At 44.1% G+C, this 17557-nt stretch overlaps 3 protein-coding genes across 3 annotated transcripts; all 3 read right to left on the bottom strand.

The window, feature by feature from the left end:
- Positions 1 to 1921: 1921 nt before the first annotated feature.
- Positions 1922 to 6214, bottom strand: LOC125538624 (poly(A)-specific ribonuclease PARN). The gene is made up of 7 exons (XM_048701883.1): positions 5714 to 6214; positions 5030 to 5160; positions 4518 to 4846; positions 4137 to 4250; positions 3685 to 3811; positions 3221 to 3485; positions 1922 to 2961 (listed from the first exon to the last, which is right to left on the bottom strand). The coding sequence occupies exons 1-7, from the start codon at positions 6133 to 6135 to the stop codon at positions 2136 to 2138; spliced, it is 2214 nt and encodes a 737-aa protein (XP_048557840.1). The 5' UTR covers positions 6136 to 6214; the 3' UTR covers positions 1922 to 2135.
- Positions 6215 to 8166: 1952 nt separating this feature from the next.
- Positions 8167 to 11994, bottom strand: LOC125538623 (indole-3-glycerol phosphate synthase, chloroplastic-like; the record flags this gene model as incomplete). Its single annotated transcript, XM_048701882.1, is given in 10 exon segments — positions 8167 to 8481; positions 8580 to 8648; positions 9211 to 9293; positions 9987 to 10065; positions 10226 to 10390; positions 10496 to 10540; positions 10639 to 10713; positions 11133 to 11309; positions 11417 to 11686; positions 11765 to 11994. Coding segments are annotated over 10 exon segments (1242 nt in total). The 3' UTR covers positions 8167 to 8382.
- Positions 11995 to 12668: 674 nt separating this feature from the next.
- Positions 12669 to 17465, bottom strand: LOC125538622 (protection of telomeres protein 1b-like). Its single transcript, XM_048701881.1, has 9 exons — positions 16155 to 17465; positions 15796 to 15979; positions 15121 to 15188; positions 14957 to 15045; positions 14406 to 14684; positions 14244 to 14320; positions 14092 to 14150; positions 13683 to 13838; positions 12669 to 13528 (listed from the first exon to the last, which is right to left on the bottom strand). Exons 1-9 carry the CDS (start codon positions 16305 to 16307, stop codon positions 13304 to 13306), a joined length of 1290 nt encoding a protein of 429 aa, XP_048557838.1. The 5' UTR covers positions 16308 to 17465; the 3' UTR covers positions 12669 to 13303.
- Between the last annotated feature and the right edge of the window lie 92 nt (positions 17466 to 17557).

Here is a 17557-nt window from a genome sequence, read left to right as displayed (position 1 = left end):
GTAAACACTATGTATTTTCGGCACCAACATTTGTTATTTCCGTGAGACATTGGCGTGTATGATCGATGTGCATGGATTTGAGAGTCCGAATTTGAAATATGTAGATGCTGAGCATGAAATATGAGGGCCCATCCGGATGCGTCTGCGGGCGTGTTGGGCGCGTCCACAGACATATAGGGGGTGGATTTGCCAAGTCCGATTGTGGATGCTTTAAGCGAATCAATTTGCGCATTTAAGAATTGAGTTACGCATCAAGCATCAACACGTGATTGGATGATTAGAAGGTTAGCGGTACCCTAGTCCACCAGGGATCAAATCCCAGGTTTGATGCTCCGGTGCCTCATAAAGGCAGAATATTCTCAGTGGGAGGCGTCTTTCTTGTTAACAGCGAGTGTCTTTGATTGTAAGCCTCTGTGTCTATATTGTGTTTCTAAAAAAATCAACTTTAGGTGCCAAAATATCCGAAGTTCACGCTTTTGAAACCGTATAACTGCCTATGTTCATTTGGGTGAAAGAAAAACAACGCCCGCGATGACTTCAAAATAAGGACTTTTTAGGCTACTTAGGAATTTACCCTCCATTCATTTATTACAATCAAAAGAAATTTTAAACGCCATAGGGTTCAAAGGAAATGTTACATATATATTAATGTTGCACTTGATCATCAACTTCTGCCAAAGTATATCTCTTTAACAAAACTAATTTCTATCCAAATGTGTTATTTAAAATAAAGTTTAGCATACATTATGAAATAATTTCATGATATCTCTCAAAAATATATTTCATGCTAGATTTAGCAATATCAATGTAGTGTTATATTACCTCCGTGCATAAATAAGTGACGTGATCTTGGTTCAAACTTTAAAAAGGTCTGACTAACTCACCAATAATTATAATTTTATTTATATAAGCCAAAACTGAATGAAAAAAAAACTACGTTGGTTCCTATATCTTTGAAAAGAAAATGTCTATTTTGGGCCCTATTCTGTTGTGCTCGGCCTGTTTTGAACCATGAACTTCTATATTAAACCTTCAAATTTCTAAAACCATTTAAAATGAACCCTATGCTAGATTTTAAAAAATGATTTGTATTCCAGGCTTTTTCAAATATGTGAGACATTCATGTTTGTATATATGGCCACTGATGTTCTACAGAACAATAGCAAGAGAAACTCATTTATCTTTTGTGTTTATTTCAAACACATAATCATGTCATAGGGTTCTCCACACTGATCATGAAATCAACTTCTTTTATATATATCGGAAGACATGTGAAAGGAAACAAATAATGAATGTGGGTGTTGGTGTAGATCACGAAAGTGCAAAAATTAAACCAAAATAGTAAGCTGGTTTGTCTTCTGTACAAACATATACAAAAGGAATTGATTTACATCGAGACGGTTTTCAAATTCTTTCATGGAATTGGAGACAAGAGCCATGTATGCCACCCCACCAATATACACAAAGGGAAACACACCGACGCCCTCTGACAAATGGGGCCAGAAAACAGGCGAAGAAGCAAACCGAAACCAACAACCGCCCGCAGCGCAACATTCCTAAGCAGCCTAGTGTGATGGTCGTGCTTGGTTTGAGCCCAAGCCAAATCCAAATCCTATCAAAATTTGGCTTGCCAATATTTTTGGTTAAGGTTTTGGTTGCACATATTTGGCCAATGTTGGTACGAGAAGTGAACTGTAATTGGCTGGAACTTTGGCTATGACCAAAAAAAAAAGTTGTCACGGTCTGTTTTAGTCACCATCCAAACATTAGCAAATTTCTAGCAAAACTTGAACAGAATGGAAGCTTCTTACACTTCCCTCCACTATGAGAAGGCGTACTAATCTGGGTTGTGTTAGTTTTCAACCCATGAACTTCAGAAGCAGAGCAAATGCTCTCCAGTTAGTGAACAGAGGATGGCATATGAAACAATCACACTTCACTTGTAACTGAGATCAGGAAAAAAAAAAGCCATTGCTGCATCAGTACAAGGTTATTCTGTACTGCACGGTTACAGTGGTGGATGCTAAATAGCATCAAAAAAATACATACAAAACAAATCCTCTTTGAAACAATAGTTATTCAGAGCAGTCAGGCCACAGCAAAGTATACCACACTCAGAGAGTAAGCCATGTTAGTCATGTCCTCCTGGTTTGTTTGCCGAACAAAGTTTTGCCATCTTGAAGCACATCCAAGATGTCTTGGCATGAAATATCAGTAGCATCTTGCTTCTTGGAACTATGCTGGGCTCCTTCTGCCTGCTTTACCAAGGTACGCGCAGTTTCATCAAGAACGCTATTTGTTCCCGGTGCATCACTGGCATCTACGTTCTCACCTCTGAGCTCAGTATCTGAAGCCGAACAGACCGCATTAGCTTGATCAGCAAAGAAATACTTTGTTACAGATGAGCTGCAGATGTCTCTGTAGGTATCATAGTTTGCAGCTCGTGTTTGGCCTCCTTCTAATATAGTTGAAAGAGGGTGCAAGACTGAAATAGCACTATCTTGCTTCTCCAACGTAGCCTTCAGATCCAAGAAATCATTTACAGACTCTTGTTTACTGAACTGAATGAGAACAGCAGTGGAATCGATTGAGAAGACTGTCGTTACTGAAGCTGGGCCGAACACTTTGCAGATGCAGCCCTTTATATCCTTTGCGCTCATCCCAGATTGGAATCCCCAGATGAGAACAATGTTATCATGCACAGCAGCAGGATATCTAAGCTTATAACATGCATCTGGTCTCTCCATTCCAGTACGCAAATCAAGCACTGTCCCGCTGTTAAAGCTAGGGGGCAGAAGATTGATATACTTCTTCAGCTTCTTATTCATCTCTAGGTTCTCCTTAGGTGTGAAGTCTTCAAATTTGACGCCAATATGGGCACACAACTGCGCAAAAACACATCCAGTCATGAATGCATCATACCCTGCCTCATGCTTAGCACCTGAAGCAAAGCATGATAACCTGCAGGGTTAGGGAAACAAATAAAAGAGAAAGATCAGAAATAATACCATTCGACTAAACCAAGTAACTGTACTGAAGATGGAAAGCTAACAGCAATATTCTACATGCAAAAGCAATTTGCGCATAAGCATGTATACTAAAAAAGATTGTGAGTACGTCAAAACATCACTGGTCAGGAACATATCATACATTGTTTCATAAGCAAGTAAACTATTGTAAAGAAGCACGTAAAATATGAACAACCCAGGACAAACCATACATTGTTTCATCTGCCTCGACTTCTATTCTCACAGGAGCCGGGATAGATGCTTCCCCAGCAGTTGAATGAAATGCAGGGCACAATAATGAGAAGGCTGAAGAAAGTGCTTTGCTTTTCTGCCTCATCAGATGCTGAACCGCATCGCTGGCAGACATAAGATGCCTAGTATCTACAACATGTGGGAAAATTCTGTTGATAGCCAAGGCAAAATCCTTAATGGATGAGGGAAGAGGCCCAATAAATTTGGAGTATACTTGTGCAATATCTGTTTTGCAAAATAGAGATAGTTAGAAGAAAGCAACAAACAACTCAGTCGGCCATCTACTGGCTGAAACTCCCAATACATCAGGAAGGTAATTTCCATGATTGGAAAACATCCTCTCAGTATATAGAGGAACCTCATCAGGAGAGACAACTGCAATGTCACTTATCATAGAAGTATTTGTAGGCAAAAAACAGTATACCTAGGAAACAACTGTGACCAACAATCAATTTTCTTTCTGAGGCAATAAGATCAATGACATGGCGGATTCCTATTGCTGATTCCACTTTTACTTTTCTGCTTCTGAGTAGATCTTCTTGCACATCTTTCTGTATTCAAATAAAATCAGAGTGATTAGTTACTGACTGAAAACTAATATCTCAGAGATCACTATGTATTGTTCACAATACTGGAGTAATGATTATACACATCATGATTATCTTTAGTTTATCCTTATTTTATTAATCAAAGAAAAACATATGAGCAAGTTTCACAAGCAGCAATGCATCATTCAATCTACCGGTGAATCCAGAAAATAGAAGCGGTCAGGAGCAAAAACAGATTTATTATAGACAGAAAGCAACAACAATGCAACATTCAACCTAAAGTGAAACGTGTGCAATTCTCAATAGGGAAGCAAGAAAATTGTCTTACCATCAATAATATACTGTCTTCGTTGTTGTCTGTATAAACTACTCTCTTTTCTGATGTTTCATCCTCACCAAATGTACAAACATACATGAGGTCTCTAAAGTTTTTTCTTAAAACCTGCACCGGAAATATATTATCTGATCATAAAAGAAATAGTGCATGCCAAGAAGCATCATCTAAGATCATTAGACACTGATACGTTGAAGAATATGCAACAGAAAGCATCAATCGGTATCCACATCCACACACATCATCCTAAACTGAACTATCGTTGGCTGTATTTTCACAAGGTACGTTTACTACGGAACTGTACGCATGAGACAGACACAAACTAGCTGTCCAGCAACCACTATATTTTAAGGCATTGGATATGTCAGGACTTACCTGTTGAATTAATTTTAATTGATGTGATGTAAACCCATCAAGCATAATAGCTGGGCGCATTTTGAAGAAAACTGTCTGAAATTGGTTGGTGGTGAATTTATTGCTTCCTAACTTATGGTTATCCACCCTGGGGTTGGTGCTTATCGCATCACGCCACTCATTAAATCTGATCTTCATTCTCTCTGAGAAAAGAAGATCAGCAGTACTCTTTAACTGCAAATCTTCTTCCTGTTTAGAAGTATTTGGAAATGCAGATAGTCCATCATGATGCAGTACATTTAGTTTCTGAAGAGCCTCTTCTTCTTGTGCTCTGGATAAATAAGATATTCCTGAGATTAAAGAAATATCATAAATAAACAAACAATCTAGGGTTTATATGCATGATTTTTATGCAGACTCATTAGTAACAAAAAATATATTTAGTGCATGACTAATATCGATCCTGCATGATTTGGATCAAATAGGAGACATGCATATAGATTAACAAATTGTTACAGGTAAAATGATGTCACCTTCATGGAAGCACGTGTTGAAATCAAACTGGTGTTTTGCTAGGAAGTCAAGTGAAGTGGTCTGACAGAGAAATTCGTGAGATGAACTGTCATATGGGAGCTCCTTGCGAGGGAAGATAAAAAAGTTATGCCTGCCCAGAAGAAGAAAAAGTATGTCATGACAAAAGGTCAATCCAGAACTGGCTAGGAACTGAAATCATGAAATAGCTAGCGGTTGCAACTGAGCTATACCAATTCTATCCGCGGGGGGGGGGGGGGGGGGGGGGGGGGCATTATAGTTTTTCATGAAAGAAGTCTGCAAGGCATTCCTTGTTAGTCATTCTACATCAAAGTTGTTCTTGAATGTTCAGATTAACTGCACTCAGGTGTCGTGTCACCATCTCAGTCAGTGACCTATGGAGCTACTGGTCTTTTATGTAGATAACAAGGGATTGGCTCTCCAAAATAAGGTCTTATAAGTGCTAACTCTCTGCTGAATATCATAGAAGTTTAATATATGAATGGTCTAAAAGAGCAACAGATCATTGGAAGCTAATGTCAAAGGCATTGCGCCATCAGATCCTAATAAGGTACACGGCCGCAGTGGATGTCTAGGACCAACGAACAAAGCTGCAATATAGTAAACGAGGGCGTATTATTAGGTACTGGTGGAGAGGACGGAGGAAGGGAAGTGCGGGGACGCACGGATGGGCGACGAAGGCGGACTTGGCGGGGTCCCAGCGGAAGGGGCAGACGCCGAGCTGCAGCACGGCGAAGCGCTTGGCGGAGTCGCGGAGCTTGAGGTAGCGGACGTCGGCGCGGTCGAGCTCGAAGGTGTCCCGCCACGGGGCGCTGGTGACGCCGCTCATCTCCAGGTCGATCCCGACGAACGCGGCGTCGCGCACCCGCGCCCGCAGCTCCTCCAGCGCCTCCGCCAGGTTCCCCCGCGTCACCTGCTTCACCGCCACCCCGGCGACGCTGCCGTCCCCGGCTTCATCCCCGCCGCCGCTGGAGGGCGGCGGGGAGGAGGGGGAGGAGGAGGAGACGAGGCGGGAGAGGAGGCGGGGGAGGAGGGTTTTGGGCGGCGGCGCGCGGAGGAGGGGGGCGAGGCGGCGGCGGCACTGCATGGCCACCGTCGCTGGAGGGGGGAGGCGGGCAGTGGGTTGGCACTTGGGCTCGATTTGTTTGCCGTGTGAAAATGTGACAGAAAATGCCGTGAAGGTCCGAGTCGATTGGCCCGTACGAGAATCGTCATCGAACGGGCCTAACAGCATCTCCAACAGCCGCCGGTCGCGCCGCGCGCAAAAAACACATATGCTGCACGCGCATCAGTTGATTTGACGCGACGTGCAACGCTGGCTCCAACGACCGCGTTAAAATACAGCACGCGCGCGTCGCTCCAGCAGCGCGCCAAAATGCAGCGCGCGAGACTCGCCGGTGCATTGCATATGGCATATTTCAACACAAAATGATGCACATTTTCAACACAATAAAAACTTCACACAAACAAGTTGATGAAGTTCATGCCCACAAGTTTAAAATCATGCCCACAAGTTCATCCAACCAAGTTCGAAATGAAAATCAAGTTCAATACACAAAGGAAAGACACATCATTCCTCGTCCTCGTCCTCGTCCTCATCTTCGGAAGACGATTTTTTCGCCTCCGAAGATGAATCTTCCTCCCTTGGAGGCATTTCGTCGAACATGTTGTGCGCGCCAGCCGCCGGCTCAACGAGTGAGCTTGCCGGCGCTTCGGCAGCCGCCGCGCCCGTCGCACTCCCCGTAAGCTTCTTCCTCTTCGCCTTGGAGGTGCCGGAGCCGTCCGCCGCCTTGTTTTTCTTCGCCGATGTCTTGCCCTTCTTTGGCCGCGCCGCATTGGGGAGTTTTGAGGAGGAGGGGGCGGCGGCTCGGGCCGGCGCCGACGCGACGCCACCCGCCGCCGAGGTCATCTGCGGCGGCATGAAGAGGCCGCGCGTGAGGCCGCTCGTCGGAGGAGCTCCGGCGGAGGCGAGGCCAACGCCACCCGGGTTAGGGTTTGTGGCGGCGGGGGCGGGGGCGGGGGGGTCGCGGCTATAGGACGGGGTGAGCGGGGTGCCGGCGCGTGCGTCCATGGGTGCGGGTCGCCGGCGCCGGCGCGCGGGGGGCTTTGGAGGGGGAGAAGAAGAGCGCAGCGCGAGCGTCGTGTGTGCCGCGCGCGGAAGCGGGCGCCGCAAATACACCGCGCGACGTACCGCTTCCTAGCGCGCGCCCAACTGCTTATACCGCGCGCGTGGTTATTACGCGCCCGGTGGAGTCATCTGCCGGGTTACGCGCGCGCTAAAATGGGGGATTTTGCGGCGCAGCGCCTGTTTAGCGCGCCTGTTGAAGATACTCTAAAACTCGGCCGCGCGTCGTAGGCCGACTCCGCACGCTCTGAGCCCAAAAAACTAAAAAAAAAAAGGAATTACTGATGTCATATCTTGTGGAATTCTATATAGGAATCTAAAACACGCAAATTATACCCTTTTTTGCAAATGACATGAAATTATACACATATAGGTAATAGGTGTCTGGATCCCTCATATGAATTTTGCAAGAGACATCTGAAGATAAGATAGAGGAAAGAGGAGAGAAAGATTTAAGTCTTAGACTTGACATTAGTGGTCGTATTTTTTTGGATTTATTTTAGACCTTTCAGTAATGTGCGTTGAGTGAGAGAAGATGTTTTTGTAGTGTTCAAAAGAACTGCAGCCCAAAATAAGAATACAACAGAGAATCTGGCATTAGATATAGGTTGCACTGTACAATGTGGCCTGCCTGTGCGGTTTAGGTCCTGCTACTTAAATTGAGTAATTATTTAGTGCTCCCAGTATTAGGGCCCAATTATTTTGCCAAAATCTGGGGATTCTCCCAGAATGCGACCCCTACCCAGCTTCTCTCAGAATCTGAGCCCCATTTGTTTTACAAAGAACTGGGCCTAGATCGGAGACCAAACAATCTCTGGGAGTAGCTCCAATTAGCATGTTTGCTACTGCATTATCTTATCACCAGCTCAGAGGCTGTCACTTGTCAACATGGTCAAGATAATGCGTTGCAACTTGCAACAACAAAAAATCGAACTTAGATAGAACAGCAAAGAGCTGATCTATCAAGCTAAGTAAACTCAAGCTAATAACATCTACACCCAACTTATTCGATCATCTCTCTTCGCATTGCATCCTTTGAACAGTGAGGCCGGTTACAACTTCCAGGAAATGGCAGCAAGGGAAGAACACCGATACTGGCCAGGTAAACAAAATTGCTGACCAAAACTCTCCAAAAGCGCACATCGCTCTGTTCTCCTATACAAAATATGAGAGGCCCAGCATTTCACGATTCCTTGCCCCTTTTCCTATTTACACCGCACTACTCACGGGTGAGATGTCTTTGCCGAAAAGTCCAGCGATTGCTTTCCCAGGGTCCTCCTGCTTGATGAGGGACTCCCCGACAAGAATCTGCATCAAGGCGTCAAGTCAGGGTGACAAAAAGCAAGAAAAACTAGACTTCAGAATCACTGTAGTGTTCATTTACACGTGTTTCATGGCGCACTTACCGCTTTGACCCCGGCATCCTGAACGAATGAAACATGGTCAGGCGTGAACAGTCCAGATTCGCCTACGACCTGAAACAGGTCAAAAGTAAACATGAATATTGCATGCCAAGGAGTCATGTACATAATCCAACATGGACGAATTTTGTACTGAGAACTTCTGGATAGCAATATGGGCAGTGAAAATAGAACATGACATAGATGAACTACAGTTCAACGAAAATTTTCTCATGGTTTGATAAAGAGACTGTTTTGATAGATGAGCCTTAACTGCACATAACTAATTTATGTTACTCCGTGTGCCAAGAGCTACCCTGCCTTATATGGGCTGATAAGAGTATCATTGCCAGTGGTCTCCCTTGAGCTAACCGAGTTAAATTCATGTACAGTTACACCATTAATAATACATATGCCTGATTCACGGCATAATGCTACCTAAATGCCAGTAATGAGGTTACAAGAGATGCCGATAATTTAAACTGAAAAAAATTGACTAATGCTAGTAGCAGATGCCAAAATTTACAATATAAAATAAAATATTTGGATAGTGCTTCGTTATCAAATACTGCAACGTGTGGTAAGTAACTACTGTGAAGTGCACAAAATTGGTAGCAAGAGACATGCGGTTACTTACAATTATGTCCTTCTGGGCTATAAGTTGTCCCCGTTCACCCTCCAGAAGCTTTTTCGTGTTTGAAATGTCAACTTCAAAAGTTTCTGCAATAAAATTATGTGTCATGTGAATTATTGATCCTAGAACCTAATTTGAAGCACCACAAGATTAACATCTTTAATCATCTACTTTCAATAGTGAACGCATTACCATGTTTTACGTCCTTAAGGTTGGATATCAAGATCTAAAGTGTAGCTCTAGCTTTTACATTTTAAGAATCAAATAATCTGGATTATACATAATTAAACACCAAAAGAGAGCACATCCTTCCCACGGGCACGCTCATGCATGTGTGGTCTGCACTGTGCGGTCTGCACACATGACAACTCCTTGGAAATTCAAAAAAATTATACTCCCTCCGTCCCACAGTAGCTCCATAGTATATGATTTATGATGGCAAATAGAATAAATGATCCATTAGTTTGTACGAAGCAACAAGCATCCAGGTGATAAAATAACTGCAATGACTTGTAAAGAACATATGTGACATAGATAGGGTAAAGAACATATGTGACATAGATAGGGTAAAGAACATATGTGACATAGATAGGGATGTTCAAATATGGTTTCTTCAGACCGTTCAAAGATTGTCATGCATGTGTGCATTACAAGCTGAGTAACGTGGAGTCTTTTTTTTTGGTGCTGGACGGGTTTTGCTCTCAACAAACACCCCCAGATTGTTATATATAATATGTGCCAACAAAACTTATAACTAAACCAAATGAACAATGTCATACCAAGATTACGGTTATTGATGCCAATAAGCTGAATGCCATCTATCCCTATAACACGGTCGATTTCCCTTTCATCATGCACCTTCAACAACACAATTAACATGTTAATTCCAACAGACTTCGAATGCTGAAGGTGCATTTGATTTATTCTGCAGCAGCAAATAGAATTACTCCAGTCCAACAAGAGAGGAGAGTCGAAAGCCTTCAACATACAACATATGTTGCAAAAATAATTCACAAACCTCAACTAGAGCTGCCATCCCGAGTATTTTGCATATTTTCAGCATATAACTGATATCACGATCAGGTAAGATGGCGGCAATCAGAAGAACAGCATCTGCTCCCTTAGACCGTGCATAGTAAAGCTGCCAAGCGTCAATGATGAACTCTTTGCACAGAAGAGGACACTGCGTTCAGAAGATCAGATCATGAGCCTTTCATGCATTCAAACTACCACATATGAAATCATTGACTTCTGCAAGTAGTAAAGCATATGGCCAAATATACAGTACCTTAACTCCAGCATTGCGTATAGCCTCCAAGTAGTCGAAACTTCCCTGGTTGCATATCAAAGGAAACCAAGTATCTTCAGTACAGATAACTCCACAACATACAAAAATAAGGATTCAGATCTCCTAGAGAAGAAACTACTAACCTGAAAGAATTTTGAATCTGTAAGAACACTTAAGCATGCTGCTCCATTTTTCTCGTACGCTTGAGCGATCTCGACCTGTTTATGTCCCAACAAACATTAGTTAGTTTAGGTGTATCTGCGCTTCTTAGTTGGTGTTACAAATGAAGAGCAACAGCACCTCCTTCAAGAAAAAAAAAAACAGTGTATGTTTGTGCTAGTGAATGTCAACAATGTAAGTCTCAATAACAGGGAATAGGCAAATCAGGTGGATGGTAGGTAGTCAAATAACTAAAAGGGCAAGCATAGTTTGATATCTCTCCCTACAGTTGTATGACCCATTAATTGAAATAAGTTCACATACAAGATAGTATCGTCGAAATGGTAGTTTATGCATTCAATATAAATCACATTCAGTGAGCAGGTGAACTCCAATAAGGCGATAACATACATGACCAAGAGACTGCACAGGCTGCCTGCACCTAATTTCAGCATCACTACTCATCCCATAAACTCACCGGTTCAAAATTCTCCCTAAGAACCCCCCGGCTTGGCGACCCCTTCTTCACCTCCGCAATCAGAGCGGGCAGAGCAGTCCGATCGTAGGACGCTTTCAGCGCAGCAACAAAGTCCCTGGCCGGAGGCGCATTGTCCAGAGGACCTTTCAGCCTGTACAGGGGCATTTTCTCCTTCATCTGGCGAACACAAATCAGCCAGAGCACGAATTTGGCATCACATGAAACATCACTTTGCACAGGGCAGCACAAGCACAATGCTCCGGAAGTCCAGAACATCATCATACCTGCCAAATCTCAACGTCCTTGTTCCAGACAATCTTCTCGAGGATGTTGCGCGGCGTGTTGCCCTCGTTCTCGAGGCGGAACTGGAAGGGGCCCACGTGGTGCACGGACGGGCCCGTGACCGGGCGCCTCCGGATCTTTATCCCGTCCAGCCCCTCGATGCTGGCGGCGGGGGCGTCCGCCGCCGGGGCCGGGGCCCCGTTGTTGCCCAGCTCGGTGGCTTCGACCGCCGCCGCCGTCTCGGTCTGGTCCGAGGTCGTCGCCACCGCGTCCTGCGCGGCATCCAGACAACCAATCAGTTATGAACTCTGCCTTCCACGGGGATACGCGGGAGCAAGTTGGCGACTCACCGTCTCGGCGGGAGTGCAGCGAAGGGGCGCGGCGCGGGGGCCGTCCATGTGAAGGGCGGCGATGACGCGGCGAGGGAGCTTGGAGGTGGCTAGGGCTTTGGGGCGGCGGAGATGGGAGCAGCGGGTCGGGGGTGGGGGGCCTGGACGTGACGGCGCGGGTGCGGTAGCGAGCGCCTCCATTGGAGGAGGTGTCGGGATTTATGGAGGGAAGGGGAAAGATGGACTGAGAGAAGGTGGAGGTGGGGGCACGGGCGGCTGCTTTCCTGGCGGGGGCGCGGGGCCTCAGCCTCGCTATCCTATCACTTTCGAAATTCTTTAAATTTCAGCTTTATCCTAAATTAAATTAATTAAGTTCAGTTTTTCCTTTTTAAAACTTCAGATTTATTCTTTAAACATCATGGCAATACTAAGAACACAAGAATCAATAGAAATTACTATCACCTAGCAACGACTAGAAACACTGGAGCAAGTCGAAGGCGCGCTGCCGTCATCACCCTTCTTTACTGAATAAATCGGAATTTTTCCAAAAAAAAGCCCAAAGAACCAGCGCACCAGAACAACAACCATCACCGATGAAGAGAGATCGAAAGGATCCAATAGACTGCAGACCGGATCCAAACAAAACGACCGAAGACAAACACCAACAAAATCCCGCAAGATCCACCGAATACACCTCCACACGCCTTCCGATGTGCACCGCCGGGACGGAGGCTAGGCCAGAAGAACATTACTCCATCTTTAGGGAGCCGTCACGCCTCGCCTTTTTTAACAGGACACAAACCCTAAAGAAATTAAAAACCCCCACCAAAAAACGAAGCGGGAGCCCTCCCACCTGTAAAGGCCGGGATCCACCGCGCCTCGATGGTCCTAAGGCCAATGTAGATGAAGCAGATCGACGGCGGAATTTTAAAGAGTACAATTTTGACCTGGAACATATCGAAATTTTCGGTTAATTTTAAAGAGGGGGTACAATTTAGTGGAAGTTGGCAATTCTCCTAACAGAGGAATTAGTTGAACACAGGGTGATCCAGTCAGTGCACGCAAAGTCGAGCAAGTATCCAGCAGCATGACATAAAACTCAACCACACCGATGGTGTGAAACTCAGGACTATCGACTAGCTTTGATTTCCTTTGCCTGCACGCTAAGAAAGCAAGTGACCGGACCGTCAACACCACGACTTGGCCGTCAAACGCCGTGCCGTGCGGCGAACCCAACGCCTCCGGCGGGAAACTCCTCACGTTTCTTCCCCACGACACACACCAACTAAGCTAGCGCCGTCGACTTCGCGACTTTGGGAGGAGCACAAGTCATACAGGACTCACACTAGTGACCACTGACTAGTGCCATCATGCCATCGACTGCACGAAAACTGCACCAATCCAGTAACAGCAACAGAGTGGCTCCTCCAGTCTAAGGAACAAACAGCAGCAACGGGATGACTGGTAGTGCCAACTCAGGCAGACCACTCTGTCCGTACACAGTGCCGTCCCCGAGGTGGTTCGCCAGGTCGCGGATCCGTCGATCGCCTTCCGCCTATCTCAGTCCCTGATCTCCGTGCCGAAGACCCGATACCGTCGGCTGCCCCAGGGGTCGTACTTGTCCAGGCGGTACGACTTCAGGCAGCACCATACCCAGGGAGGGTTCCTGCCCCCGCCCCCGACTATGCCTTCCTCGGCATCGTCTTCTGGCTCCGGGACGCCCAGCAGCCTGTTCATCTTTCTGGTCAGCGCCGCCAGCGTGAGGAAACCGCCGAAAAAGCTCACCTGACATTCATAAGATGAACGCAGGCTTCAGAAAAGGCAAGCATTTTCTCAGGCACTTGTGGCTTTCACAAAAAACGTAGTTTCTATAACTTCTGAGAACGAACATTGGAGGAGGTGAATTGTAAACTGCAAGGCTGATGGCTTAACATCTTACCGCATCGTTCTTGTGGACGTATGCATGGATTCTCGCCGTAGGATCCTCAAGAGTCAGCCGAAGGCAATAATCACCCGTCAATAGTGAATCCAGCTCTTTGCCTTGACAAGGGTATGCCGCCACCACACGGACCAGGGTTTTGAATTTGTGCGTCACCTGGCACATAAGATACAGAGATGTCGTTGCCGGCATTAGTTTTCACTTTTCAGAACACTTCTAGGTTAGTGTTGATTATGAAAAGCAGCATTGGAAGAGACACCATCACTGCGATCCTATTGAAGTGAACATTTTCTCACGATGAAGATTGAGTCCGGTTCTTGAAAACTTCAAGGGATAAACTAAAACCAACGCAGCAAATGAAGCTGACGAACAATTGACAAAAATGTTGCAATTGGGAAATGAGTATTACCTGTCCATGGGTGAGCGACTCCATTAATGTCGTGTAACCTGCTCTCTTGAACTCCACATCTGATAGAATTGGCAAATATCACATGGCAGGTCTTAGCATACAACAGATGGCAGCAAATCTGCATCACGTAATTATCCGGTTATGATCCATACCAGTAATATCAGAGGCCATGTGGAGGCTAGCCATTGGCTCTCGATGAACTTGGGTGGCAAAACGACCATCGTACGCCCTGGAGTTATTAATGCACTTGATAAACATTTTTCCTAAAGGAAATTTAAGATGCACTGTCCATCCATGAGAAAAGAGAAGATTACTTCAAACGTTCAATGACACCGCCATCTTCATTAGATAAAAGACGGATTCTACTAGAAGGCAGCAAAGAGCCTTTCCACATGCCAAACTCCTGTTTGCAAGTAATATTGCAGAACCGGGCCCAGTAAATATCCTTTTGCAAGTGTAGTATTTCCTTGGAAAATCTGTTTGAGAATACCCTCAGGACAGTTCCAACACAAGGCAGTGTGCATAGAACCTCCCTGGGTAGCGGCGCTTCTTCAGGATGCAGAGGGGTTGGTGTAACTGCTTCCGTGTCCAAACTACAAGGTCGCCAAGAGAAATAACAGAGGCACACAATTTAGTTCAAAAATTGAACAGTGAGATTAGCATATGCTTTATGAGAAATCAAGTCTATTTGCTCCTATGCCCAAAGTTAAAACAATGTTATATTCCCTTCAAAACAACCAAACGAAGGCCCTGATAAATATATCAAAAGCACTATTGCCATCCTACCTTTTTTTAGACAGACTTTATTTGCTATCGCATGTTGGTGAAATAGAACTTAAACAATAATTAGAGATTCTAACCCTACAGTGTCTGAAGCTCAGTTGCAGGAGTATCAGTTCCATCCCAAACATAAAAAATCCATTCGCCACTGGGAGCTTCACAGACATGAAGTACCTATAAAGAAAAACTAGATATTTCCTCAGTTGACATAAGTATCAAATTTAATTTGATTGAATATAAGGAACTAACCTTGCATACAAGATCAAAAGTAGAATCAGACTTTATATTCCGTAGCTGCAATTCAAGATCTTTCAGACCTATGGTACAAAAAACTATTACAAACAGCAACAAATATCACAAAAGATACTCACACTGAATATATTCTCTATTGAAGATAGAAATAATCATGAATCTGTGTAGAAACGCATACACATAAATCACTAGACAATTTTGTATGCAGGCCATGCTGGGATAAGCACTTACACAATGCAGCATCATGGCAAGGAGATAAAACCAACAAAAAAGGGGCCATTTATGCATATAAAAACTTAAGTGGCACTATATTAGAATGAAGTCCATACAAAGGCAGCCTTACCTAAGATGGTAAATGCAAGAATGCAAGTAGAAATACGAGAATAATTAATCAGATGGATCATTGTATACGAATGGGGCCTAGATCAGATCGTGCATAGACATTAACTGGCCGGAGCAAAAGTTTGAAAACAGTGATAGCAAGATCCCATCAAGGCTGATGGACAAAAGCAGAGTTTCCGTCTCAGTTGGAAGCTCATAATCCTGTTTGCTTCCATGGTATGAGACAGATGTACAAAATTTGAAAGAACACGATTGTAACACTGCACAACATGTAATGTAGATGCGTGAACCAAAGAAATGAATAACAGTAGTGTTCAAATTAGGAGTCACCTGGAGGATGATACACAAGCCACATTCTCATCTGGGTTAAAATTTGATTGTCATGTTTGGTTCCTTGATGTTTCATAGAAATCTGGTAAGGCCTGAACTCTGTAGATACCATCCCTCCAAATAGTGCAAACGAAGAAAACCTTTTCTCAATAGTTACAAAGAATTCACCATGAAGCACTTTTATCTGCAGATAAAAGTAGAAATGATCCAGTCACCACAAATACTTGATAAAAACGAGGGAAGAAAATTGCACATACAAGCATACAAAAGGAACAATGTAAGTGCAAAGTTGTATTCTCAGAAATGCCATAGAATGTGGCACTACGATAAGTGGACACTTGAAGAGTATTCAGCTATACCACAACATTATGGAGACTGATGATATCGCCGCTTGACCTAACAGACGGCAGTAGTGCAGTGTTGTTGGCAAAGAAAGTCACGGAGATACCAGATGTACGTGATTGATCAGCTATCCTCAATGTAAGAGTGAAATCTGCAAAAACATTAGCCATGACTGAGTGGCATCACATTGATTTCATCAATAAGCAGAATGGAACAAAAAGAATATGAAAATCACTAGGCCATGTAAAGACAAGATTACCATAAACATCAACCACCTTGTTTCAAACATATATGCATTAACCTGCTAGAAACTTACTTCCATGCCTTCAAGGATGTGGGATAGGGGGGCCATTATCCCGCCTTGCTTTTTAGTATTATTATAGCTGTTGGTGTGGCCATTTTGGTCAATAAAAAGAGTGCAGAAAGGATTAATAAGGGATATTGTTTCTCATTTCAAGGAAGACGGTTGCGTGATGTGTCTATTCTCAAAGATGCAGACGACACCATTCTTTTTGTAGAAAATTTACAGCAGGCAAGAAATTTGAAGCTTATCCTACGCTTAAACATCTTTGAGGTTTGAAAAGAGCTCTATTGCTTAGGAATGAGGTTGAGAGATGAGAGATTTTCCATTTTGTGGAAGACTACAGAGGAAAAAGTAGAATGGAGTTGGCTAGGTGGCAAGATAAAATATTATCTTATGCGGAAGGGTTTACTCCCAATAATTCTTGTTTAAGCAGCATCGCCTTCCTACATGTTGTACTTCTTTAGGATTCCAAGGGAAGTTCTCAAGAAGTTAACAACTTCAGGACAACGTTGTCATGCCATTTGGTTAGCTAGTCAGCAGTATTTACAAGGGGGCACTCTTTCTCAGGTGGAAGCTAGATCACGTGAGTTGCATTTCTAGCAGAGTTTAATGCAGAATAAGCCACTGTTGTTTGCATTCTGTCACAAGAAAGTGGAGGATGATAACTCCACTTGTTCCTGGGAGGAGTGGAAGGGAACACAAAATGTAGCTTTCAAATTCCTTTGATTTTATTACCCAGCATTTGGTAAGAATGTGACTGGCACATGTGTTTAATGAAGGATGGGGTATGTAGGGTTTATGAGAATTTTGTAGAGAGCTTCTGGGTATGTGGATGCAGCACCAGCTTCAGCAAGAATCTGATGTCCCTTAGCTGAGGAACCGGATAGATCAGTGTGGAAATTGGGTGCAAAAGGAGAATATATTGTGCATTCTTTTTGTGTACTATAGATCTTAGAACAGAATTTGATTGCTATCCATTTAGCTTTAGCATTTTCATGTGTTCATTGTCAGGAACCCACGAGTTAAACACACTCACTATCGCATGGTTTCAGCAAAGGTCATCACTAATGGGAAGTCACCAAAGAGTTGATTTAGGGATGATCATTGTGTGAGATG

This window comes from Triticum urartu, chromosome 2 (genome assembly GCF_003073215.2).
Source record: "Triticum urartu cultivar G1812 chromosome 2, Tu2.1, whole genome shotgun sequence".
NCBI lineage: Eukaryota > Viridiplantae > Streptophyta > Magnoliopsida > Poales > Poaceae > Triticum > Triticum urartu.
This window is presented reverse-complemented; position numbering and strand designations above follow the sequence as displayed.